Source organism: Cannabis sativa, chromosome 5 (assembly GCF_029168945.1).
Source record: "Cannabis sativa cultivar Pink pepper isolate KNU-18-1 chromosome 5, ASM2916894v1, whole genome shotgun sequence".
In the NCBI taxonomy this organism is placed as follows: Eukaryota; Viridiplantae; Streptophyta; class Magnoliopsida; order Rosales; family Cannabaceae; genus Cannabis; species Cannabis sativa.
The window spans coordinates 2,385,123-2,413,121 of NC_083605.1; the positions used below are offsets into that span (position 1 = coordinate 2,385,123).

At 32.4% G+C, this 27,999-nt stretch overlaps 2 protein-coding genes and 2 long non-coding RNA genes across 5 annotated transcripts; 2 read left to right on the forward strand and 2 right to left on the reverse strand.

The window, feature by feature from the left end:
- Positions 1-27,761, reverse strand: LOC115715996 (bifunctional pinoresinol-lariciresinol reductase 2-like). 2 transcript variants are annotated; one of them, XM_030644684.2, is made up of 4 exons: positions 27,395-27,761; positions 19,678-19,921; positions 18,990-19,193; positions 18,252-18,864 (listed from the first exon to the last, which is right to left on the reverse strand). In XM_030644684.2, the coding sequence occupies exons 1-4, from the start codon at positions 27,722-27,724 to the stop codon at positions 18,701-18,703; spliced, it is 942 nt and encodes a 313-aa protein (XP_030500544.2). In that variant the 5' UTR covers positions 27,725-27,761; the 3' UTR covers positions 18,252-18,700. The 2 variants fall into 2 exon arrangements, with proteins under 2 accessions (XP_060971202.1, XP_030500544.2); XM_061115219.1 differs by lacking the exons at positions 18,252-18,864; positions 18,990-19,193 and adding an exon at positions 1-176 and having other exon boundaries at positions 27,395-27,748.
- Positions 343-4,195, forward strand: LOC115715997 (uncharacterized). The gene is made up of 2 exons (XR_004011504.2): positions 343-3,273; positions 3,653-4,195. It is a non-coding gene; the product is annotated as an uncharacterized LOC115715997 (long non-coding RNA).
- Positions 6,926-7,545, reverse strand: LOC133037752 (bifunctional pinoresinol-lariciresinol reductase 2-like). The gene has a single exon (XM_061115220.1). It carries the CDS (start codon positions 7,399-7,401, stop codon positions 7,060-7,062), a length of 342 nt encoding a protein of 113 aa, XP_060971203.1. The 5' UTR covers positions 7,402-7,545; the 3' UTR covers positions 6,926-7,059.
- LOC133037753 (uncharacterized) lies at positions 20,030-27,366 on the forward strand. The gene is made up of 2 exons (XR_009687764.1): positions 20,030-21,516; positions 26,250-27,366. It is a non-coding gene; the product is annotated as an uncharacterized LOC133037753 (long non-coding RNA).
- Positions 27,762-27,999: the final 238 nt, after the last annotated feature.

A 27,999-nucleotide genomic window follows, 5' to 3' on the forward strand; every position in this document is an offset into this window, starting at 1 on the left:
TAAGGAGGAAGACGCTTACAGATGGAATACACGAAATGAAAGACAGACACCACTAGAGAGGAATAGTAGAAGACCATTCTCTCCTTTCTCACGATACACAGTCTTATTCATAGTCCGAGGATCATCTATGGTTTTGATTGTATACTTTGCTATGTCATCTTCATCCACATATATTGCTGCCATATATATATATATACATTAGGTATTAGTAACATGTAATACATATTTACTTAGAGTTGTATTAGAGTTATTTTTGTCTAATCATTAATTTAAATAATAATAATAAAATTAAATCCAATACAATTCAATTATGTTTTTTAAATATATGAAATTTAGTTTAGTTTCAAATTTATTTATAAAGAAATATATCTAACTAATTTTATTAAACAATAAAATAAGTAAATAATAAGTTTAGATATTTAATTAAAAAACACTGAAATTGCTCTGCTAGGGCATCGACCCAGTCTTGAACTGAAGCCATGGCAGGTCGAGGTCGCCCGCGCAAGCCAATTTTCCATGGATCTGGAGTTCGAACTGCTACTGATGGAGGAGTTGCTAGGAAACGGAAAGTGAAGGTGAAGAAGAAAGGACCGACGTCATCTGACTTGGTTCTCAAAACGAAGTCAATGGCAGAGGTTCATGGAGTGGAGGTGCTGGATTTTTTAGAGGAGGAAGACGAAATGGAGAAATAGAGGAGTTTGACTGAGCCAGCTAGAACGATTGAAGATGTTGCTAAGGTGGTTTCACCTAGATCGACTCTAACCCTGCTGCTACAGAAGCAATGAGTTCAGGAAGACTATGGGAGTTTTTTGGAAGCAACCAAACAATGTGAACTTCATGTGAGTACTAGTAAGAATCAATCTCCACCTTTCTTCATTCGAATCTAGTTCAGAATTTGAGTGGTAAGTTTGATGCTAGTAAAAGCCCTAAGAAAAATCCAGTAGTTAAGATTGATATGGTGGATGTGGAAGAAGAAATTTTGTACTGGATATCATGAATGGTATATGTTATGTGCTCGGGGCTAATCCCCCCTTGGTCCTTTTGAAGGCTTTGCAAGGAGGATTTGGAAAGACAAGGGGGTGGATAAGGTTGGTGTGCTTAAACCAGGGATGAAACCATGGGAGCCGTATCAGGACTATGACAAGGAAGATGTTAGCTCGTATCTGATTTGGATTCAGCTACATGGATTAGAATTAAGGTATTGGGGCGAAAGATCATTATTCAAAGTTGTTTGGACAATTAGGGTGCCCTCTGATGTTGGATGAAGTCAATAAGAATAAAGAGTGGCTTAACTTTCCAAGGGTGCTTATTCAAGTTCAAATATGCTACTGAAACTATCTCATGCACTAATGAGATATCACAAGATATTGAACTCAAGGTGAAATATGAATGGCTTCTCGTGGTGTGTGGTCATTTTTCATGAATGGGACATACTTCTAGGGTTTGTAGGAAGAAGGAAGTCAATAAAAAAGTAAAAACTAAGAAGATATGGGTTGCTAAAAAGACCACTAATGTGATTGGGAATGAGCAAAAAGGGAAGGAGATGATGAAGAAGGGTTTCAAAAGGTGATTAAAGGTGGCAAAATTATTACAACAATGTCTCTTATAATAGTAACATAAAATGCTTTCCAAGTTCTTGAAGAGCTAGCCAGGGGAGAAAGAGATAGATGGAGACAGCAAAATGCTTAAGGACAATACTGAGGAGGGGGGGGGGGGGGTTCCTCCTATTCCTCATGGATAGAATTCTCATTTGGAAAGTGAGAGGTCTTAACAACCAAAATAAACAATTTAAGGTCAAGAAATTGATCTCGAACTATCAAGTCGGACTGGTGGGGTTGCTTGAAATAAGAGTAAAGAATAAAAATATGGGTATGGTGTACAATAATATGTTCATGGGTTAGTGTTTCTCAACAAATGGGGCATGGTATATAGGTGAGAGGATAATAATTAGCTGGAACTCAGCTATGTTTACGGTCAATATCTTGCATTGCACAAGTCAATTGATGCATTTGCAAGTTTGGCCAACAAGACAACGAGAGTACTTTTTTGTTACTTATGTGTATGCTTTTAATGATGAAGTGGGTAGAGGAAGCTTATGGCAAGACCTTAAAGGAATTGGAGATAACATGAAAGAGTTGTGGGTGGTGTTGGGCGACTTTAATGATATTCTTCAACCGGAAGAGAGAGTTGGCAGGACAGTGAAGCGAAGCAAGTTGAAAGCGTTTAAAGAATGTGTTGAAAGTTGCAAATTGGAAGATGTTAAATTTGTGGGCTCTTTCTTCACTTGGACAAATAAGCAGGGAATTGCAACAAGAATTTATTCCAAGATTGATAGAGTCTTGGCAAACTAGGAATGGCTCTAGAGATTTGAAAATACAGAAGTAGTATTTATGGCAGAGGGGCAATTTGATCATTTCCCGACATTGCTAACTGTTCACCCTGAACTAAAGACTGGAGATAGGCCTTTCAAATATTTTTGAATGTGGCAGAGTCTTTTGGGTATAAAGAAGGTGTTGATCGCATTTGGAAAGAAGACATTATCGGGACACCAATGTTCAAAGTGGTAAGGAAGCTGAATTGAAAGAGGTGTTTCAAAGTCTCAACAAAGAACAAATGGGGTATATAAAAGCAGCTGATCTCAGAGCTCAACAGTTTATGACTAAATGTCAAGAGGAATTACAACAACAACCTTTGAATACTAAACTATGCCAGAAGGAAAGTGAGACGAGGGGGAAATACTTAGATATCATCGCTCCTATCTAACATTCCTTTCTCAAAAAGCCAAACTCCATTGGTTGAAAGAAGGAGATGATAACACTACTCTTTTTCATGCAAGTCTACGAGCTAGAAGGGTGAGTAATTGAATTTTTCAATCAAAACCATGATTGGAGAGAGGGTTTTTGATCCTAAGAAGGTTAGTGATTCTTTTCTTCATTTCTACAATGATTTATTGGGCTCTACTATACCTAATAGGAGGTTAGTGAACTTCAAGTTAGTGAGACATGGGCCAATCCTTTCGACTCAAAAACAAGTTTTTTTACTTTAGCATTTCACCCTTGCTGATGTTAAAAGTGCCTCGTTTAGTATTCTATATATGAGGGAAATCACCGGGACCGGATGGTTACAGCAAACATTTTTTTTAAAGATAATTGGGAATTGATCAAAGAAGAGGTGTGTGAAGCTATTCTATCATTCTTGCATTCAGGGAAGCTCCTTAAGGAATTGAATTTGACTACACTAACTTTGATACCGAAAGTCAAGTGCCCTGAGAGTGTAAGTGATTTTAGGCCTATAGCTTACTGCAATGTATTTTATAAAATTGCAACAAAGATGATTTGTGCGAGATTGAGAATGGTATTACCAGACTTGGTGGCTCAAAACCAGAGTGGGTTTGTTCAAGGTCGATTTATTTCCTATAACATAATGGTTTGTCAAGATCTTGTCAAACAATATGGTCAGAAATTGACGAGACCAAATTGTATGATCAAAATTGATTGAGGAAGCATATGATACATTAGAATGGGACTTATATCGAAGAGATGCTGATGGCTCTTAACTTCTCGGGAAGTTTTATTCAACTATTAATGACTTGCATCCGAACTCCTCGGTATAGTCTGCTATTTAACGGTTCAATGCATGTTTTTTTTTGCAGCTAAAAAGGGGCTGAGATAAGGAGATCCTATGTTGCCCTTGATTTTTGTACTATGTATGAAGTACCTTTCTCGGATTCTTGCAAAGGTGGGGCTCAAAAATGATTTTAAGTTTCGTGACAGGTGCTCGGAGCTAAAGCTTAATCACGTATGATTCCCTGACAATGTACTCTTATTCTGTCATGGTGACTTTAAGTCGATTGACTATCTTTTGCAAGGTCTAAAACTCTTCTCTATTTCATATGGTTTACAATCGAGTGATCAAAAATCTGCATTGTACTGTTGCGGGATGGGGGAGTTGGAGGTTCAAAGGGTTATAGATGTATCTGGTTTTACAAGAAGTGTGCTACCATTCAATTATGGTATCTCCAATTAGAGTCCCTCTAGGATGTTAAATATATCTTTTCTTACTACCCCCATACTGTATGAGACAAATGTATGCGGTCGTTTACCAATATCAGTACTTGGCGATTATACAATTCGAACAATTTTTAATTCCCCCCAAATTAAAAAAAGTAAATCCCTTGATTAATGATTAAAGAAAATTTTTGAAGTCCTAAATAATAATTTTTTATCAATTATCAATTTTTTTGTGGTCTGGTCTCAATAGGGTCAGATGGCTTATTTTGTGAAAGAATTTTTGGGCCTATAAAAAGTGGGATTTGTGCTTGTGAAAATTATCGAGTTATTGGAAATAACAAAGAAGACCCAAAATTTTGTGAACAATATTGCCGAGTCTACCTGAGTATACCTATATGTGCAAGAAGACTTATAACAGCTGAATGTGATGGAATTGTTAAGAAAACGATTCAAACAATCAGGGTCTGGGGCACAAGGAACATCTCCTTTGCAGGCCAAGCCACATTAATAAACTCTGTCCTAATCACCATCCATGCGTATTGGGCTCAAATCATGGTACTCCCAAAAGCAATTTTGAAGAAGGTATACTCAATATGCAGATCATTTCTTTAGAAATAGGAGTTGCTGACACTTCTTCTCCTGGTTATGTTGCATGGGATTCACTGTGTAAAAAGAAATTAGAAACACCATTATATGGAACTCGACTGCCTTAAAGAAATATGTTTGGGCCATTGCGTCAAAGCAAGACAACCTATGGGTTTGTTGGATTCGTAGTGTATATACTTAAAAGAGAAGAGTTGGTGGGACTCTATAATTCAGCTGCTTCGGGGAGTTGGTATTGGAAGTAGATTGTCAAGATCAAAGAAAAGCACAAAGGTAATTCTGCTTTTCTTCTACTAATGAGCTAGGGTTATAGTATTAAGAAAGGATATGAACTACTCATGAAAGAGGAAGACAAGGTTGGTTGGTGTAGGAAGTGTGGAGCAAGTACAATATTTCTAAACACAGCTTTATCACTTGGTTAGCTGTCCAAAACCTGCAAACAAGGAACATATTAGTTTCCTTCAATATATGTGGAGATGATACTTGTCTTCTCTGTGGTGATAAAGTGGAGACAATGGAGCATATATTTTTTGTATGTTTTTACAGTGGCAGGTGCCTTGGTTTGCTGAAATTGTGGCTGCAATGGAGGACTCCTAGTTGCTCCTTGGTTCAGCTGCTAAAGTGGATATAAAAAGCGAGAATATCTCGGTTCAAGAAGCAAGTTTTTGCTGCAATGGCAACATGTCTTGTGTACCAAATTTGGTGAAATAGAAATGATTGTTATTGGAACTATAGAGTACAAACTATTGATTCATGTATACAAACAATGAAACACAATGTCGAAAATAGAATCAACAGTGTTAGGAAAACAAAGGCTAAACAAAAAGACATGGTGTGGTTTGATTCATTGTAAATAATTAGAAGATTGGAACTCTTGATGGGTGCTGACTAGTTTGTAAATTGTATTGTTTTGGAAGTAATACAATTTTATCTGATTTATCAAAAACATATATAAATAATATAACTAATAAATTTACTATAAAGTATAATTAATTAGTTGAATGAACGTCTAATTCAAATTTTATTTTGTTAATAATTTTATATTAAGTTTAAATATTTAAAACTATTTTTTTTAAAAAAAGATAATTAGTTAATTGATTTAACGATGTTAGTTTAACGGTTAATTTTAAAAGATAAATAAAATAAAAAAACCGTTAAACCAACAATTTATATTAGATAGCCACATTTAATATAAGATAGGTATATACATTATTTGTACCTTTTTTGTTCCCATCTCCAAACAAAAGCACAGAATCGGTAGAAGGAAGATAGTGACCGGGTTGCCCCAAACCGCCGAGAAAGTAACCGGCACAACAATTAGCTGAAATATATGTAAAAGGAATGTTTGCTTCTTCAATGGCTTTTCTGACTTCCATTTTGTCATCAAATACTACTCTTTCTGCACCCATTGCATTATTCTTCATTCTTGCTGGGTCAGTTCCAAACTCGGATGGGAGAAACCTCTGCACTTAATTATATTTTCATTCATTTATTATTAATCTATTATTTTTTTTATTAATGGCAAAAAATAATAAATTCGATAAATATTTCAAAGTGAAAATGGTATGAAATAACTATTAGCAAATATATAGTTAAAAAAAAGTTCAATTGAAAAAAAATTGGTGTTTGAAGATGAAAAAAAAAAAATTTCATTAATGCTGAAACTAAAATAAATACATTATAAATATGTTTACATTTATAATAAGAAATATTATAAAGTCTATTTTTATATTTATTAGTAAATATGCTATATAATTTAGGAATAATTACATAAAATACTAATTTTTGTAAATTTATATTTTTACGTTTAAAGATTTTTTCTAATATTTTTACAGTATTTTATAAAAATACAAAAAAAAAAAAACAACATGAAATTAATAAAAAAAACAACAACAAAATAACGTTAAAACAACACAAAAAATATTATACAAATGACAAAAAAATAAACAACAAAATTATAAGAGTACAACATATAAAAATACCTAAAAGAGTGTATTTTATGTAAATAAAATCTAAAAACTGTAAAAATGTTGAAACTTCCGTACAAACCGTATTTTTATAATTTTTTTTTTGGGGATAAGTTGAGAACTACCTTTTTTATTATAAATATAACTACAAAATAATTTTAATTAATAAATACCCTCTTTGATTATCAAGGTACAAAATATAATCTCACATAACTTATAAAAAATTAGAGTCTTTAACGCACACAATGAGGATATATGACTTATAAAACTTGGTATAAATTAAAGAGTAAGAAAAGAAAGGTAAAAATTAAAATAGGATATGAAAAGTGGGTATGGAGTCTAATTTTCTCTTTTTTTTTGTTGTTTTTGTATTTTTTTTGAAATTATCCCTATAATTTATCAACCACTACAATTTTTATGGTTTTTTCTCACAACACAACTATAAATATGACCACTCTTGGTGAGGTAGTATGCAGTTACTAGCTACGTACCTTAACATTTCGAGCTTGTTTGATAGCATCCACAAGCTTGAGTTGAAGAAGAATATGGTGGCTTCGGACATGAACACCTGAAATGGCGCATATGACAACATCGACAAGTTTAACAGCGTTGACGAGGCTTTGATGGTCATTGAAAGAAGCAGAGACTAGGGTTGCTCCTTTCTCCTTGAACGACAAAAGCATTTGAACTCTCTCAATATCAACATTCGTCTCGGGTCTGTGAACCACATAGGTCTCGTGACCCTCTTCTAAACTTGCATTCACTAGCCTCTTCCCCAAGTAACCAGTTCCTCCAACTATCAACACTTTGCTTTTCCCCATCTCTTTGTCTACAAAATTTATATGTTGGTTTTCATGATGAAATGTTATATATCAATTGAATTGCTTTTATAAGGTCTTAAAATAGTAATGAGATGTCTCTTCTCTCTATCTAGCTAATTTATTAGGTGACTTGATCAATTATGAATTCACACTACACAATATTGATAATATGAGCTCGTCTGGTACGTTGTATTAGATCGCATTATTTATATTATATTATATTAAATTGGATTATATATCATATTTTTATATAATACTATGTTAAATTTTAATTTATATTAAAATATTATGTAGTTAGGACTCATAAAATTCAATATATATCACATATAGTTTTACATAAAAATATTACATATATAATACAATACGATGTAATACAACGTACCAAACGAGCTTTATAGGTACAAAATAATGACACAATTTACAAATTATTACTTCAATTATAAATTCAGATGTGGATGGTAGTGTGTGTCCAGATTTGATTCGTAATGGTTATGATGGGGCAGCTGTAATTGATTTACATGCTATTGTTTTATGCTCCATCACCATGGTTGTTCCTCGTATAGCTCCACTTTTTGCACAAGCCATATGTACTCCACTTAATTGGGTACAATAAGGTTTATAACTAAAACTATTAGTCACAAAAATCACAATTTTATACTTAATTTTTGAAAAATATAATTTTACTTTGTCTACTACTACCACATTTAGCTTTACTTAGTGATAAATTTCATTGTAATATTGATGATCTACATAAAAACTCTCCTTATTACATTTGTTCAATGGCAATAAAAGAAATTGCCATTTTCAAAGAAGAAACACTTTGATTTGATTTATTGTGATATTTGGGGGCCTTATCACATCCCAAATACTTTCTTACTTTGGTTGATGATAAATTTAGGTTCATTTGGATCTTGCAACATAAATATGATGTTAAACATATTATATATACCTCACTTTCTCTCATATATCCAAATGTAATTTAACTGTGTATTCAAATGTTCCAAATCAAATAATGTTCCAAAATTAGTATTCAAAGATTTATTTTCTAAATTTGGCATTTTGCATGAGTTTACATGTGTAAAATCTAGAACAAAGCACAGTAGCTAAAAGGAAACGCCAACGCCTTTTAAATGTTACTAGAGCTCTATATTTTCAAGCGAATTTGCCCATACATTTCTGGACAGACTGCATTATGACTTCAATATGTCTCATAAATCGTACTCACACTCCTAATTGGCAAATAAAACACTTTATGAATTTCTATTTGATAAAGTACCTGACTATGAGCATTTGAGTAACTTTGGATGCTTAGTTTTTGCATGAACCCTCATTGCCCATAGAACTAAATTTGCACAAAGAGCTCGAACTTGTATTTTTATGGGATATCCTCAAGGTATAAAAGGGTATATGTTGTATGACAATTAACACAAAACAATTTTTTGTATCTAGAAATGTTATTTTCCATGAACATATATACCCATTTCATAGACTAAATAGTACTAATGACTTTGTTGATCCTTTCTGAATATAGTTTTTCCTTCTCACTAAATTTCACTAACACTAGTTTGTGATTTTCCCTTGTCTGCTCCTATTGCCATCAACACTAATAATCGTTTACAGGCTGATTGTTCTTTATTAAGTACCGGTGATACAAGCACTTGTCCAAACAAGAACAAGCAGATGAAAATGATGATCCTTCGATCCAACAAAACAAGCCTCTAGCTGCTCTTAGACACACCAATAGAGTTCGAAGACAACCAACATATCTACGAGATTTTGAATGCCACTCCATTATTCAAGACAAATCTTCTACTCTTCCCTCAATTTCAAAATTTGTTTCTTATGATAATCTATATGCCTCTCACAAAGCTTTCATTCTTGCTATTACAGCCCCTTTTGAACCTACTACTCACAACCAAGCTGAACAACAGAGAGTTTGGAATCAAGCAATGTAGCAAGAACCGTTTGCCCTTCTAAAAAAAAGTTGGACTTATGTGCGACTTCCACCAAACAAGAAAGCAATAGGATGTAGATGGGTCTACAAAATTAAATATAACAGTGATGGGACTGTGAGAATATGCAAATCTCGTCTTGTTGCGCAAGTATGCACTACAAGAAGGATTAAATTTTTTTATACTTTCTCTCCCGTGGCCAAGATGGTCACTTTCAAACTTTTACATGCCATTTCCACTATAAAATAATGGCATACTCTCCAACTCGACATCAACAATACTTTCCTCAACCGAGATATGAAGATGTCTACATGACACTGCCAAGGACTCACATTATCCTCTACTCCTATAGATGCAGACATAGTTTGCAAACTATACAAATCGATCTATGTTCTTAAGAAATCCTCTAGACAATGGTACAACAACCTTTCTGATTCATTGCTCCAGCAAGGATTCTCTCAATCTCAGGCTAACTACACTCTTTTCACCAAAGGGAACAACGATTCTTTCATTGCTCTTCTCATGTATGTTGACGACATCATCATAATAAGTCCAAATTTATCCTTACTGCATCAACTCCAGGATACTCTCAATGGCAAGTTCTCACTCAAAGCTCTTGGCACACTCAAATACTTCTTAGGTTTCGAGATTGTTCGTGCTAAGGAAGGCCTCTTATTGTCTCAACAAAAGTATACACTTCAGCTGTTAGATGACAGTGGATACACAGGCAGTTGGCTCGCCAAAACACCAATGGCCCTAGAATTAAACTTAATGATCAACAAGCTTAAGGTGAACCTCTAGAAGACCCATCCTAATATCAACAAGTTATTGGGAAACTACTCTACCTCACCTTATCCAGACTTGATATTACTTAGGCCGTCAACAACCTTAGCCAATTCATGGCCTTTCCACGAAATCCTCACCTACAAGCTGCACATCATTCGCTACGATACTTAAAAGGTACTCTTGGACAAGGACTCCTGTATTCAACCACCTCTTCTTTGCACCGTCGTGGTTTCTCTAACTCAAATTAGGCTTCATGCCCCACCACAATACATTATATTACAAGATTTTATGTCTTTATTGGAGACTGCCTAATCTCTTGGCGAATGAAGAAACAACCAACTATATCATGAAGCTCTGATGAAGCAGAATATCGCGCCCTTGTAGCCACCAATAGCGAGATAACATGGCTACAATATCTTCTACAAGATTTTCACATTCCTCATACCACACCAACTTTCGTATACTGCGACAACCAGTCAGCTATACATATAGCTAACAATTCTACGTTTCACTAACGTACTAAACACATTAAACTAGACTGTCATTTTATAAGAGACAAAATCAAAAACTCCACCATCAGACTCATCCATGTCAACAGTACATAGCAGCTCGCGGATGCCTTCACCAAACCTAGGTAATAACCTATGTATTAATTCTTTTCTCTGTTTTGTACTTATTAGTCATGTTTAGTTTAAGTTTGTTAGTTGAGTTAATTAGTTTTGATTAGTTAGTTGACCGTTGGTTAGTTGGGTTTAATGTTGGTTAGTAGTATTAGTCGGTTCCTTACGTATATATACCTGGTTTCTCCTCTGTAATTCACTTAATTAATCATTTTTCAATAACATATTTACTTTTCATTCTTCCATTTCACAATAAACACATTTATAAGATAATTGATACATTAATTATAAGAGTATAATTATTAAATATTTGAAAACTCCTTATTCATATGAAAAGGGTATAATCTTGTAAGGATGTACATCTACAAGAGAACTAAGATTATATGATATGAATAAAATAAGTCGGTAGTGTATTAAAGTTTTAAGAATTTTTAATATGGAACTACTAAGTATGATTTACTATACACTATAGTTCTAGTGTGTGTGATTTTGATTCGGATCACATATGTGATGGACATGTAGTAAATGTACTGTGTTTAATTAGATTATGCATGACTGGACCGATATGTAATAAACATCTTTCATTAACTTGTCGTTTACCATGAAAAGAGTTATTCATATCATAACGATGATCATTAGTAGATGAATCCTAAGTATACATGAACTCATGTTTGTGTTCATTGAGTTCTTTGATTCACTTGTTAAATTTTCTCAGAGAAAATGATTCTTTCAACTTCTGTTTTGGGAGCTTAATAACATGAGTGGCTGGAAACATGTTAGATAATAGTGGAATCCAAGATTGAATATTAGTTCCCTTATAGTATATTAATTCTGGGACTACTAAAAGTTAGATCCAAATCTATAATAAGTTATAGATTAACTACTGTTCACATTGAATTAATGACACATAAAGAATCAAGATATAATTAGAAGGGTAAAACGATATTTTGACTAATTCTAATTATGAATTAATAATTAAAAGGCGAACTACTTATATTGATTATATCACAAATAAAATTTTTATAAATATAATTCTATATTGTCAAAGAGTGCAATTCTATATTTATAGTGGAGTAATAATAGAATTAATAAACCAGATTTTTTATTGATGAAATTGCTAATAATCTTGAATTTATTGGAGCTTTGAAATATAGTTCCATAGTCTCTGAATCATCTCTATACAGGAGAAGATTTTATTTGAGGAATGAATTTCAAATAAAAATTAATTTGTATGAAAAATAAATTTTTACTCAAAATTTACATATGACATAGTAAAATTAAATGCTTTTTGAATTAAATTATTTACCATGCCTACAAAGTAATCAAAATCACTTAGTTAAACTCAAAAAAAAATAAATAAATAAAAATCACAAGTGGACAAAATAACTTCATTAAACTCAAAGTCCCAACACATATATATTTTAATATATTGTATAGAACAAAAAAAATTATTACATCTGGACAAAATAACAACCAAACTCAAAAGTCACCCACTTTTTTATATATTGTATAGATGTATAGACATATATTGAATATTGAAATGATCACATGCTAAATTGCTAATAAACAAAGATTCGGTAAATGTTTTTACAATAGGAGATTTTACCATAAGTGTTACAAAATACGTATATTGTTATAAATATTATTAATTATGTGGATGTCCAAATCTTTTATTTATTGTCATTAATTGTAATCAACATTCCTCTTTTCCTTAGTTTCCCTTTTTCTTAGTTTCTTAATATCTCACTCTTGTATTTGTATAAATAGGGGTTCACCCCATTGGAATAAACAACTCAGAAATTCTCATTCACTTTCTCTTTCTCTCTTCATCTTCTTCTTCTTTCTTCTCATCTACTTTATATTATTTTATATTATTTTATATTATTTTTATAACACGTTATCAGCACGAGTCTCTGCCCAAGCTTCAAGCATGAGTCTATGCTATGTCCCAATGTAAGTATTTTGTTAAAGTTCTTGAATTGTTTCAAAGTCATGTACACTAAATATATATTTATATATATACTTATCTGACTGAAACAATTTCAAGAATCCTTTGTTTTCTTTTTTCTTTTTATCTATATATCCATATATTATATATGTATGTATATGTTTTTATATATTTATTATTAATTTCATATATATATATATATATATTATGTTCTTATCATTCATAATATTTACAATATATGTGCGCCTATGATATGATAGAGAAAATCTATATAAATTATACATATATCCAAAAGATTATGTATTATCGATAAAATATTGCATATATCCTAAAGATTATGCATCATCGATAAAATATTGCATATATCCTAAAGATTATGCATCATCGATAAAATATTGCATATATCCTGAAGATTATGCATCATCGATAAAATATTGCATATATCCTGAAGATTATGCATCATCGATAAAAAAAATTGTATATATCCCGAAGATTATGCATCCTCGATAAAATATTGCATATATCCTGATGATTATGCGTCCTCAATAAAATCTTGCATATATCCTGAAGATTATGCAAACGTAATATTCATTATATAATTGATGGATATATAATGAAAGAGATGAATACATATTTATATATATGTTCTTGTATTCTTTGAGGACAATGAAAAGTAATCTAATATCGATATAGATTTTGACAAACATTTCCTGAAGTAAATGTTTTATATTTGTCAAAAAAAAAAAAAATGATTGTATTTATGTGAATACAACTAAAGAATCATTAAAAATGATTATTATTGATGCAATTTTATAGTGGATTTTGAATACCTAAAAAGAATATTAAGAAAATTGCATTGAAACATCAAAGTATAAGAATAACAGTGAGCATGACTAATGTTATTTAAATACATGAGACATGTATTTATTGTTCATCATTCCCTGCAGAGAATGATACGAATTGAAGTCAACTACTTTTAAAGATTATTTGTATTAGTCATGTTATTATACACTGTTATTGCTTGCAATGTTGAAAATTATTGCATGTGACATATATTAAAGATCAAATTTTGCATACATCTTGGAGATTATGCAAAAATTGTATTCATATATTCTTTGAAATATTGTTAAAGAAATTGCTGAGTAATTTCTTTTTATATATGAACAAGTAATAAATTTTTAAGAAATTTATAATAATGTTCTACTTGTTCAACGTCATTCCCCGAAGTGAATGTAATGATTTTAAATAATCAATGGCATTGTTTGCTACTCAAATATTTCCAGAAGAAATTGGAAATAACCAAAAGATGAGATACCACACACAATCAAAGTGCATGAAATCTATATATCATGTGTGGAATTGAATAATAGTGGTCGCGTACCTGTAGTACGGACACACTTATAGTCAAGATAAAAGTATACTTGATTATTTAATAGAATGTGAATTGTACAAACTTATTGTACATTTAGAATATTTAAATATCATTACCTAAAGAGAATGAATAGACATGAAATTCTATTTCAAAGAATATAGATTTCACATATATTGGTAATGCCAGAAGCAAATTAATATATACATATTTTATTATTTCTTGAAATCAATAGTTTCAAACTATTGTTAGTACATGATATGTATATATATAGTTACTATATGATTCAGTTTGCATATTCCCAAAAGTGGATATATAATTTACTAATATTTGTTAGTGATCCAATATAATCAAAGTGATAAAGAATCACAAAATGATTATTTGAAAAGCTTCCTGAAGAAGTCTTACATACAATTGCTACTTGGAGTAGTAAAATATATTTGTATGTACCTGATGTATAACTTTTATCTAGTTATGAAAGTAATAAGAAATAGCTTATTGTATGTACTGGTTGTACATTTAAATATATAATATATCAAGTCATGATAATTAGACTGATGAATAGTCTATTAATAAATTAGACGACTTGTTAAAAAGATACCAGAAAAAATGAATGATATATTATGGTTATATCTATTTGACCATTACAATAACATAATGAAGTTGTCATGTATCTTTAAATTATACACATCATTAAATTGATGATAGTGATTCCTGAAGAAATATAAAGTTTGATAAACATAATAGTGACTCCTGAAGAGTGTATATGTTTTGGAGAATAATATAATTATATTATTCGTGTATATAAAAATGAAACTTTTTATGATTACTTATATGTTGTAGTGATTTTACATTACCTTGTGAAAGTTTCATTGAAATACAAATTATAGTGAACCTGAAGTTCATGAATTGAATTATTTTGACATGATCAATCATATGCAATAAATTGTCAAAGAATTTGACTAAATTTTGTTGAAGAACCAAAAGATTCTTCTCATTGTTATTTATAAGGCTCAAAAGAAGAATGTGCATATATTTGCACATAGAAAATATTTAAATTATATTTTCTTAACAATCTTGAGCCATTGTTAGATTTTTATTGCATAGTTTCTTATCGATGTGATAAGATTATATAATCATGCATTTACAAAATGTGTAAATTTATGTATTTCTAATTATACACGTATGACTCATTCTTATAAATGAATTAAGTTCATAAGGATTGAACTTGAAACTGAAGTTTATTGAACCTGAAGTTCAATGTCATATAGCATATATGAGTTTAAACAAATATTGATTCATTGTGATATACTGAAATCCCTACAGGTATATTAATATTATTAGATATCACAATTTTTAAAAATTCTCTCGATCAGGGGGAGAGAAGCAGTTGGGATCGATGATAATTTTTGAAAAATGATCCTTGCACAAAGTATATAAGAACAATATAGTTCAAAATGATATATACCAACTGCAAATCAATATTATTCAAAGTTGAGATAGAATGAGTTGAAAACGCCTGAAGCGTAAATGAACAATGTAGAAATTATTAATAAATGTTCATTTGATTTGCCCTGAAGTTGTTAAATCTAGAGGTACTCATGGAGATACCTTAATGTTATAAAGCATTAAAATGATAACCGTGATGAAAACGGTACTCGAAAAGACTCCCAAGAGAAGTTAGACATAACACATTTGATCATAATTGAATCCCTGAAGTGATTCTATATAGGTACCTATAAATGATAAACATATTTGAAAAATATGTAATTTAAAGAGATCTCTATAAGTTATGTCAATATGGGAGGAAATTATCATATAATGAAATTTTTGTCGACAATAGATGTTGAATGTTTGCATATGCAATAAACTAACATGAGATAGCAAGGATCATGGTATTAGATTTGTCGAGAATTATCGACATACATTTTGATTTTTGGCCAAAATATTATGACGCAGTCCAGGCAAATTTACTCACATATAGTGAAGTAAGACCTGTAGGGTGTGCAAATTAATATTTCTAATGAGAAATTTGCATATATGTATTTGTACATAATGAATTGTTGTACAAAGTTTGCATAGACATGAGATTGATTGAAGTAAGACTTAAATATTGAGAAAATATAATCATGATTTGATTATAGCCTGGAATATATTTTATGAGGATTTATAAGCGTCACATAAATGTTGCAACAAAAAGTTATTTATTTGGAGCTCCTAATATAGTGAGAATTTGAAATAAGCCTTATCTAAAAATTCTAGAAGAATTTAATACATGTCTTAAGTGATATAAATTCAAAGTCGCGCGCACTACATGACAAAGATCTTTGTATGAAATAAAGACATGTAAGTAAATTATTATTTGAAAAATACCTATGGTTGTCTATGCAATATAAATTCGTAAATTATACGTTGTGATAGACTCTTGAAGAGTTTTTGATTAATTGAAGAACAAACTTTTATTTCTTTTGTATTTCGAGAAATATTAATGTATAAAGTTTGTTCATTAGTATTGAAGTCCTGAAGTACTTCATATGTATCAAGAATTATATATATGTATATATGATCATTTGATATGGAAATTAAGATCATACAACAAGATGGAACAAATATATGGTCTTGGAGTACCATCATTGTCACAAATGAAAATTTATAGTACCATTAATGTCTTATGTTCATATCTACTTGAAATTTTAAATTTTCGTATGAACAAAGTTGTGTACACACATGAATGATACAATTAGTTGGATAAAGACTAATGTTCCACGAACCCCTCATCTATAATTTAGAAGTCCATACATACTCTGGAAGAGTTATAGAAAATATATGATCAAAGATTATATATGGTGATATTTTAAAAGTGATAACAATAATCTTATGAGATATATTATCACCAAAAGAATTATGGATCATATGTGCATGAGGGGGAGACATATTCATGTTGCACTCTTTTTCCCTTAGCTCAGGTTTTGTCCCAATGGGTTTTCCTGGCAAGGTTTTTAACGAGGCAACTTGCAAATAGTTATGAATATGAAATATATATTGTACTCTTTTTTCCTTAGCTCAGATTTTGTCCCACTGGGTTTTTCTGGCAAGGTTTTTAACGAGGCAACTATAAATCATGTTAACATACTTGCATTTTATGAAGCAAGTAGAGAATGTGTGTGAGTGAGATCATTGACATAGCATATTCGGGAAACATATGGATTGCACTCAATAAAGAAGTATCAACCCAAGCAATTCTCTATGGATAATACTGCTTGCATCGTTCAACTAAAAGGAGGTACATTGAAGGAGATAGAGTTAGAACACATTTCACGAAATTCTTCTTTATACGCTTCAAGAAAATGCATATTGGTGTTCAACATATTCAATCAAGTGTCAATCTTACAAACTTATTCACAAAGTTATTACCATCAACATTTGAGAAGACGGCAGACAAGATCGAAATTCGTCGATTAGAAGATCTCCACAAATGCCTAAATGAGGGGGAGGGAGTTAGTTTACACTATACTCTTTTTCCTTTGACCAAGTTTTCAGCAAGATTTTTAATAAGGCAGCTATTATGGACATCCAAGGGGGAGTGTTATAAATATTATTAATTATGTGGATGTCCAAATCTTTTATTTATTGTCATTAATTGTAATCAACATTCCTCTTTTCCTTAGTTTCCCTTTTTCTTAGTTTCTTAATATCTCACTCTTGTATTTGTATAAATAGGGGTTCACCCCATTGGAATAAACAACTCAGAAATTCTCATTCACTTTCTCTTTCTCTCTTCATCTTCTTCTTCTTTCTTCTCATCTACTTTATATTATTTTATATTATTTTATATTATTTTATAACATATATAACAAATTTATGATATGCAATACAGATATTATAATTATTGATAATTTTTAGTGCCCCTAATTTTTTTTTATATATTTTTCGTAAATATTATGTAATTTTATTAATAGTAATCAATTAAATAATAAAATTTGGAATTCAATTAGGACATTTCTCGTTAGGAATATGACAATGATTATAATAAGAAGAATGAGTCAACCAACCGGCTGCTTGATTTTCGGATCGTTTAACAAAAGAAACTGAAATAAAATCAGATAAAAAAGGTAACAACATCATAGTTAGATTCAAGAACACATATATTCAGTTTTTCCACCGCTCATAAGACATAATAGTAAAAACTGTTGCAACAGGTTCATTCAACTTCTTAGCTTGAACACTCAACTATTATAAAATATAATGTACGTAACTACACCACTAACAATTTCTTTAACCATAAAAATCTTGTTATTCTTAAACACTAACAACGATTTGATGGCATGCCATCAAAGAACAAAGAAGAGGAACCAACAATAAAATAAAAACAAAACCATATCACAGAGAACATTAATCACAATAACCTAAACAAAAGACACCCAAAATTATATCACAGTTATAAGACTAATCGTACTAGTAAAACCATAGACCCTGACCAAGCCACACCTAATCCCTAGGAGAGTTGACGGGCCTGGCTAAAAGAAAAGGCGACGTCCGACATCTAAAAATTTAAGAATGAGAAACCCCAGCAGACTTTATTATATACTTAAAATTATATTAAGGTCTATATATGTGTCATTTATTAGAGATAGCGCCTCATGTAGTCGTCTACGGAAACATATTTGATTTCTGGATAAAGTTGAGTCGCCTCTACACCTTCATCGCCTATTTCAAAATTTGTTAGACAACCTTCAAAAAACGCATTGTAGTAATGTCCCATTCCAACTTGCCAAGCATAATCTAGATCTTCATTTCCATACAAATTAAAATCCAACAAGAAATTAAGTTAGGTCAACATGTGGTTTTGATATAAGAACTAGTAATTAGGAAGAAAAATCATATTAAATATATATTTTATATTAAGGTCTCACCTTTCAAATTAGCTAGAAACTCTTGCTTTGAGATTGATGACTTGTGCAACTCTTTGCCAATGAGGTTCTCCCAAACTTGAACAACTTCTCTTTGGGACAAAATATTCTTGGGTGGCCTAAGATACACAGTCTTATTCATAGTTCGAGGATCATCTATGGTTTTGATTGTATACTTTGCTATGTCATCTTCATCAATATATATTGCTGCCATATATTTATATTAATTTTCTTTTAGGCTAATTTATTATTAACTTGTAGCTAATATATATATATAATTATTTGGGGGAGTTTTTAAAAATATATATATTTTTTTATGTTATATTTACAGTTTACGATCTAAAAATTTTATGAAAATACGCTTGTAAAATTTTAAAATTACAAAAATACACTTTGCTCAACAAAAAGTAAGAAAACTACTAAAAACTACGAGAAATCAACGTCACGATAACTATAAATCAACTATATAAATAAACTATAAAACAATTAGAAAAATAACATTATAATGACAACTATAAATAAACTATAAAATAACTAAAAAAAATGTTGATTTTATTGAAAGGGTATTTTTGTAAATAAAAAAAATTTAAAGCGTAAAAATAAAAATAAAAAAATTTCATATATTGAAGTATTTTTATATATATATATTTTCTTTAATTTTTGGTCATGTAAATTTTTCAATTATATGTACCTTTTTTGTTGCCATCTCCAAACAAAAGCACAGAGTCAGTAGAGGGAAGATAGCGACCGGGTTGCCCCAAACCGCCAAGGAAGTAACCAGCACAACAATTAGCTGAAATATATGTAAAAGGAATGTTTGCTTCTTCAATGGCTTTTCTCACTTCCATTTTGTCATCATACACTACTCTTTCTGCACCCATTGTAATATTCTTCATTCTTGCTACATCAAATCCAAACTCGGATGGCAAAAATCTCTGCACTTAATTATATTTTTATTTATTATTATATCATTGATTTATCAATTTTTTAATGGAAAAATAATAATAAATTTGATAAATATTTCAAAGTGGAAAAATTATGAATGAATTATTAATAAATATATAGTTTAAAAAAAGTTCAATTGAAAAAAAAAATTGGTGTTTGATAAGAAAGCAAAAAAACAATTTTATTAATGCTCAAACTAAAATAAATATTATAAATATGTTTACATTTATAATTATAATTTAAGATAAATAAATATTATGGTAAAAAGCGGCATAAGTATCTAAAGTTTTAAGCTTGTAAGTGACATAAACCTAATGTTTATTTTTAGCGGTATAAGTACGCAATGTTTATTATAAAACTGTAATTTTTGTCTAATTTTGTCAGTATAGACTATGTTATTGTTTTAAACAGGGGACATACAAGGCCTAATTTCTAGGTCATTTGATCTGAGAAAAACATGCAGTATCAATTACTTCTAAATATTCTTTTAATAAATTCAAAACGGGGTATGTGATGAAAAAATTGAAAGAAAATCACAATTTTACAAATATTTGGTACTTATACCGCTAAAAATAAACATCAATTTATGCCACTTACAAACTTAAAACGTTAGTTACTTATGCCGCTATTTATCTTAAATATTATAATAAAGTCTATTTTGGTCATTTTATATTTATTATTAAATAAGTTATATAATTTACAAAACTTTCAATAACTTTTCCTCACAACACTGCTGGAACTGTTTTCTCCCACAACACAGGTACAACTGTTTTTTTTTTTTTTCTCACAGTACAACTGTATATATGACCACTCTTGGCGGGATAGTATGTGTAGGAATATTTTATTCCTTCTTTACCCCTACACACAGCAAAAATCTAATCAAAAGCAAGGTCAATTAAGACCTTTCTCTCCCAGTCAAAAGCTCCTTTTGACTCTCTGATTTGAATCCTCAAAAATAGGGAAACGACAGCCCCTTTAATTTACTTTTGGTCATTTCAATTTTAAAGCAAAAGAAACCCTAGTCTATAACATATATATATATTATCTTTATCTCTTTTATTTCACTCAGCACACACACACGGCAGCCCTAAAATAAACCCTAGCAGAGAAACTAAATGCCTCCTTCTTCTTCAATGTTCTTCAATGAAGAACATGAAGAACAGCCACAAAACCCACTGCCCAGAAAATAGAAATAAACCCCTTCCTAAACCGATTATAACCCTATAAATCCCAAGCAGAAAAATAACAAACACAGTATAAAATTGCAGAAAGTTTAAAGGAAAGAATGCACCAGATTTATAGAGGTTCCCCAAAAATTCTGGGTACGTCCTCTTGAGCTCGCCTCTTCCAATATAGATCTTCAATGATCAAAGTTTACAAGGCTTGGATTCCAACTCACAACACTTTGAGAGGTAATCCGAATATATATGTATATATACAGTGTTTTATCTTCCTCTATTTTCTTCTCTGTTTCTCTCAAAAATTCAGAACTAACAATATTGTATTTTCCTTCTTTGCAACATGAACAACCCTTCCTGAGTTGTGGATCTCCAAACCCTAACTAGGGTTTCAAGGCAAACCCACTGTAAGCCTCAACCACAAACTCCCCTGCTTTGTTGTTCTATGTTTTTCTGAAGAAGAATTTGGATCTGTGTAAAATCTTCATTTTGTATCTGATCTGGTCTGTTGTATTGTTCTCTCTTAAAAATGTTGTTGATTTTTGCCTTTTATATATGTTGTAGAGGAATACAGGAAAAGAGTTAATAATAAAGTTTTAAACAAACTTTATTCATTAACTTATAAACCTGTCTAGGTAAATAGAGGCCAGAGGCCACCTAGTATTTTACTGCCTTGTAATACTTTGTGTAATATTCTGATTTTTACAGTGTGGTTAATATGGGGTTTACTTCAACAATTTCCACCTAAACCCCATATAAACAGCTCACTGTAATCTCTGTGTTGTTTGACTGTATTTGAGGGTCTTAGCTCGAACCCATTAAGGGTTTTACCAACCTGTGTCAATCCCCAATAAGCTTAAGCAAAGCTTAAACTTATTGAGGGACACAACCTTAGTGCCCATGTCTGCTGGATTCACTTCAGTAGGTACTTTGTCTATCCCGATCAGTCCTTGTGAAACTTTATCCCTGATAAAGTGATATTTGATCTCAATGTGTTTTGTCCTATCATGAAAAACTGGGTTTTTACATAAATAGATGCTGCTCTGACTATCAGAGTAGATTATAGGTTCCTTTTTCATTAACTTCAGCTCCTCCATAAGCCCTTTTAACCATAAAGCCTCTTTAATAGCTTCTGTAGTAGCTATATATTCAGATTCAGTAGTGGACAACGCCACTACTGGCTGTAATTGTACTTTCCAACTAGTACAATTTCCCCCCGTTAAGAAAAAGTAGGCCGAAGTAGATCTTCTAGTGTCCCTGTCCCCCGCATAATCTGCATCAGTGAACCCTTCGATGTTCTGATGTGTTTGGTGACCCTGATAGACCAATCCCAACTTAGATGTACCTTTTAAGTATCTCATAAGCCATTTCATGGCTTTCCAATGCTCCTTTCCAGGACTAGACATAAATCTGCTTAGCACACTGATTGCATAAGCAAGGTCAGGTCTAGTACTAACCATCAAGTACATTATGGACCCCACTGCATTAGAGTAGGGAACATTCGCCATCTCTTCTTGTTCTAACTTGGTCTTAGGGCACATAGATTTAGACATAAGGTATTGGTTGGTAATCGGTTGTGAAACAACCTTTGAATCTTTCATAGAAAACTTTTCTATGATCTTGTTGATATAGTCTTCCTGATGTAGCATGAGTTTCCCTTTGCCTCTATCCCTTTGAATGTTGATCCCCAAAATCTTAGTAGCCACACCTATGTCCTTCATTTCAAATTCCGACTTGAGCAAATCCTTGACCTTGTTGACATTTGACCTCTCTTTGCTAATTATTAGCATATCATCCACATAAAGTAGCAAGTAAGTGACTTTAGTAATTTCCGAACCTTTAAAATACAAACAGTGGTCATAGTAGCTTCTATTGAACCCTTGTTTGGTCATAAAGGTGTCAAACCGTTTGTTCCATTGTCTCGGGGATTGCTTCAATCCATAAAGAGACTTGTCAAGCTTGCAAACATGGTCTTCCTTGCCTTTAACCACAAACCCCTTTGGCTGCTCCATATAGATGTCTTCTTCTAGGTCCCCATGTAGAAAAGCCGTGGTCACATCCATTTGGTCAATCTCCATGTCAAACTGAGTAGCTAGTGCGAGCATCAACCTTATAGTCTTATATTTCACCACCGGTGAGAATATTTCTGTGAAGTCTATCCCTTCTTTCTGTGTGAACCCCTTTGCCACCAATCTCGCTTTGAACCTTACCGGTTCATCCTCGGTTCTCCCTTCCTTGACTTTGAAAAGCCATTTGCAAGATACCACACTCTTGCCATCGGGTCTAAGTACAACTCTCCAAGTCTTATTCTTTATGAGAGAGTACATTTCCTCCTTCATTGCTTTCAACCAAGCCTTGTAGTTTCGGTCTTTGAGTGCTTCTTCATAAGATTGTGGCTCATAGATCTCAGCTTTAAGCTTGCACATATAGGCATAGGCAATACTCTCATCCCACACATTGTAACTGTACTTCTGGTTCGGTTTAGGGACTCTTTTAGCTCTATCTCTTGTAAGCTGATATTCTGTGAGGTCTTCCTGATTCCCGTCTTCCTCATCTTGAACTTCATGTTCCACCTGAACTTGTTCCACCTGATTTGGTGCTTCTTGAGGTTCCATTTGAATTGGTTCCACCTGATCTGGATTCGGTTCCACTTCAGTTGGGCTGGTTTGAGAGACTCCAATAGATGTACCTGCAGGGTTAGTTTCTGTGGAACCTGCATCAAGCTCATTAGTATTTTTACAAGGAAAATCATTTTCTTGAAAAATCACATCTCTACTAATGAGAGTTTTGAAACCTCCTTTCCCTTTCACCCACAATCTATAGCCCTTTACACCCTCGGGGTAACCCAGAAACACGCATTTTAGAGCCCTTGGCTCTAACTTGCCTACACTTTGATGTGCATAAGCCGCACATCCAAAAACTTTCAAATTAGACAAGTCAGGTGGTTTACCAGTCCACCTTTCTTCAGGGGTTTTACCTTCAATTGCACTAGAGGGACTTCTGTTGATTAGGTATGTTGCAGTTACAACTGCTTCTCCCCAAAATCCATTTGCGAGCCCGGCATTGAAAAGCATGCACCTTGCTTTGTTCAATATGGTTCTATTCATCCTTTCAGCAACACCATTTTGTTGAGGAGTTTTTCTCACGGTCCTATGCCTTTGGATTCCATTGTCTTGACAATAACCTGTAAACTCATCATTACAAAATTCTAGGCCATTATCTGTTCTTAGGGTTTTCAATTTCCGGTTAGTTAGGTTTTCAACAAGTAATTTCCAATGTACAAATTTTTGAAAAGCCTCATTTTTATGCTTTAACAGATAAACCCAAACCTTCCTAGAATAATCATCAACAATAGACAAGAAATAGGCACTACCCCCAAAAGTTAGGGTTTTCTCAGGACCCCACAAATCTGAATGAACATAATCTAATATACCTTGTGATTTGTGTGTGCTAGTTTGAAATTTAAGTCTATGATGCTTTCCTAGTACACAAAATTCACAAAAATCTACCTTGGTTACCTTGTCCTTACCAAGTAGCTTTTGTTCACTCATAAGTTGTAGCCCTCTTTCACTAATGTGTCCCAACCTCCTATGCCATAGGATAGCCTTAGTGTCTTCCGTCACATGCTCCTTGGTGTTGTGGCAGCAAGCTACGGGGCTTCCTTGCAAGTAGTATAGACCACCATTTTTGTGTCCTTTGATGATAGTCATAGAACCTTTTGCCAACTTGATTGTACCTGCCTCAATTTTGCTAACAACACCAAGATCATCAAGTACACTAATAGAAATTAAGTTTCTAGATAAATCGGGAACATATCTAACATTGGTTAAGGTTCTAATAATGCCATCAAACATTTTAAAATTGATAGAACCTGAACCTTCAATGTTGCATGTTTGGTCATTCCCAAGAATGACTTTGCCCCCTCTAGATTCCCTGTAATCAAACAAATAAGACTTATTGTTAGTCATGTGAAAAGTACAACCCGAATCAATAATCCAATCATCTTTAAAAGATGATGCAGCCACATAGACATCTCCACTATCATAACCATCACTTAGGTTTGCATTTTGATAGTCATTTTTAGTCTTGTTTGATTTGTTTGATTCCTCTTGATGATCTGAATTTTGTTTCCCATTGCTTTTCTTGTAAAAGTAGCATTCTCTCTTGAAATGCCCTAACTTTCCACAATGGTAGCACCCATTTGGATCTTTAGGACCTTTTGAATTTGACCTCCCTTTGTGATGATGATTGCTGCCCTTGTGTGAACCCCTACTAGTGCTTGAACCTCTACTAGTGCTTCTACCCTTATTATGCCATGGTTTCTTTTGTCCAGGCCTTCCCCTACTTAGGTTAACATCCCCATTAGTATGCCCCGGTCTTTCAACCTTCATTTCCAAATCTTTTGATTTCAAAGCTGAGATTACTTCTTCAAGAGTGATCTCAGTTCTCCCATACTTAATGGCTGTCTTAACCTCCCTGTAGGATTCCGGTAGTGAATTGAGAATTATAATTGCTTGATTCTCATCACTTAAGGCCTCATTTTCCCCCGAGTTTGCTAACTCAATGTGTAATCTCAAGAACTCATCCAAGTTTTGTTCTAGAGATTTAGATGGACTCATTTTAAAACCAAAGATTCTCTCTTTCAAGTAAATCTTGTTGATCAAAGATTTCTTTTGAAATTGCTCTTCCAACTTGTTCCAAATCTTAGCGGGTGTATCTTCCTTGTCAACCAATCTGATTATAGCATCAGAGAGGTTGAAAATGATCAATCCGGTTGCTGTTTCTAGCAACTCTTCTTGCTGGTCTTTGGTTGTATCACTTGACCATTCCACCGGATCTTTAAGAACCTTCAACAGCTTGTGTTGAGCCAATAGAGCCCTAATCTTCTTCCTCCAAATACGATAATCACCTGAACCATCAAACTTATCTATATCAACCTTCATGGAACTCATAATTGTATATGTATAAAGTTATTTCAAAGAAATTATATAGATAATGAGTTTAGAAAAATCCTGGTGTTGTTCTTTGCAATCTTGATTTTGTGTGTTTGAATTCTTGCTGGTATGAATGTGAATCTTGATGCTTTCTTGATGATTTCTTTATGCTTTCTTTATGCTTTCTTGATTAATCTTTGCTGCAGATTGTGCCTTGTTTGGCTCTGATACCACTGTAGGAATATTTTATTCCTTCTTTACCCCTACACACAGCAAAAATCTAATCAAAAGCAAGGTCAATTAAGACCTTTCTCTCCCAGTCAAAAGCTCCTTTTGACTCTCTGATTTGAATCCTCAAAAATAGGGAAACGACAAAATTTCCTTTAATTTACTTTTGGTCATTTCAATTTTAAAGCAAAAGAAACCCTAGTCTATAACATATATATATATTATCTTTATCTCTTTTATTTCACTCAGCACACACACACGGCAGCCCTAAAATAAACCCTAGCAGAGAAACTAAATGCCTCCTTCTTCTTCAATGTTCTTCAATGAAGAACATGAAGAACAGCCACAAAACCCACTGCCCAGAAAATAGAAATAAACCCCTTCCTAAACCGATTATAACCCTATAAATCCCAAGCAGAAAAATAACAAACACAGTATAAAATTGCAGAAAGTTTAAAGGAAAGAATGCACCAGATTTATAGAGGTTCCCCAAAAATTCTGGGTACGTCCTCTTGAGCTCGCCTCTTCCAATATAGATCTTCAATGATCAAAGTTTACAAGGCTTGGATTCCAACTCACAACACTTTGAGAGGTAATCCGAATATATATGTATATATACAGTGTTTTATCTTCCTCTATTTTCTTCTCTGTTTCTCTCAAAAATTCAGAACTAACAATATTGTATTTTCCTTCTTTGCAACATGAACAACCCTTCCTGAGTTGTGGATCTCCAAACCCTAACTAGGGTTTCAAGGCAAACCCACTGTAAGCCTCAACCACAAACTCCCCTGCTTTGTTGTTCTATGTTTTTCTGAAGAAGAATTTGGATCTGTGTAAAATCTTCATTTTGTATCTGATCTGGTCTGTTGTATTGTTCTCTCTTAAAAATGTTGTTGATTTTTGCCTTTTATATATGTTGTAGAGGAATACAGGAAAAGAGTTAATAATAAAGTTTTAAACAAACTTTATTCATTAACTTATAAACCTGTCTAGGTAAATAGAGGCCAGAGGCCACCTAGTATTTTACTGCCTTGTAATACTTTGTGTAATATTCTGATTTTTACAGTGTGGTTAATATGGGGTTTACTTCAACAGTATGAAGTCACTAGCTACACCTACGTACCTTAACATTTCCAGCTTGTTTGATAGCATCTACAAGCTTGAGTTGAAGAAGAATATGGTGGCTTCGAACATGAACACCTGAAATGGCGCAGATGACAACATCAACAAGTTTAACAGCGTTAACAAGGCTTTGATGGTCATTGAAAGAAGCGGAGACTAGCATTGCTCCTTTCTCCTTGAACGACAAAAGCATTTGAACTCTCTCGATATCAACATTCGCCTCCGGCCTATGAACCACATTCGTCTCATGACCCTCTTCTAAACTTGCCTTCACTAGCCTCTTCCCCAAGTAACCAGTTCCTCCAACTATCAACACTTTGCTTTTCCCCATCTCTTTCTCTACAATTTTATATGTTGGTTTTCATGATGAAATGTTATAATATATTGAATTGTTTTTATAATGTCTTAAAATAATGAGATGTCTTTCTCTCTCTCTCTCTCTCTCTCTCTCTCGGCAATGAATTTCTCTCAAAGCTAGTTTATTAGGTGAATTATTACTTCAATTATGAATTCACACTACAATATGACAATATGTACAAAATAATGACACAATTTACAAATTATTACTTCAATTATGAATTTAGACAACAAGTCTACAATATGACA

Coding starts and splice junctions, on each gene's coding strand:
- LOC133037752 (XM_061115220.1), bottom strand. CDS start 7,401: ATGGGGAAAAGCAAAGTGTTGATAGTTGGAGGAACTGGTTACTTGGGG.
- LOC115715996 (XM_030644684.2), bottom strand. CDS start 27,724: ATGGGGAAAAGCAAAGTGTTGATAGTTGGAGGAACTGGTTACTTGGGG. Junction 19,922..27,394: donor AACAAGCTGGAAATGTTAAG/GTACGTAGGTGT, acceptor AATTAAGTGCAG/AGATTTTTGCCATCCGAGTT. Junction 18,865..18,989: donor GTTTCTAGCTAATTTGAAAG/GTGAGACCTTAA, acceptor ATGGAAATGAAG/ATCTAGATTATGCTTGGCAA.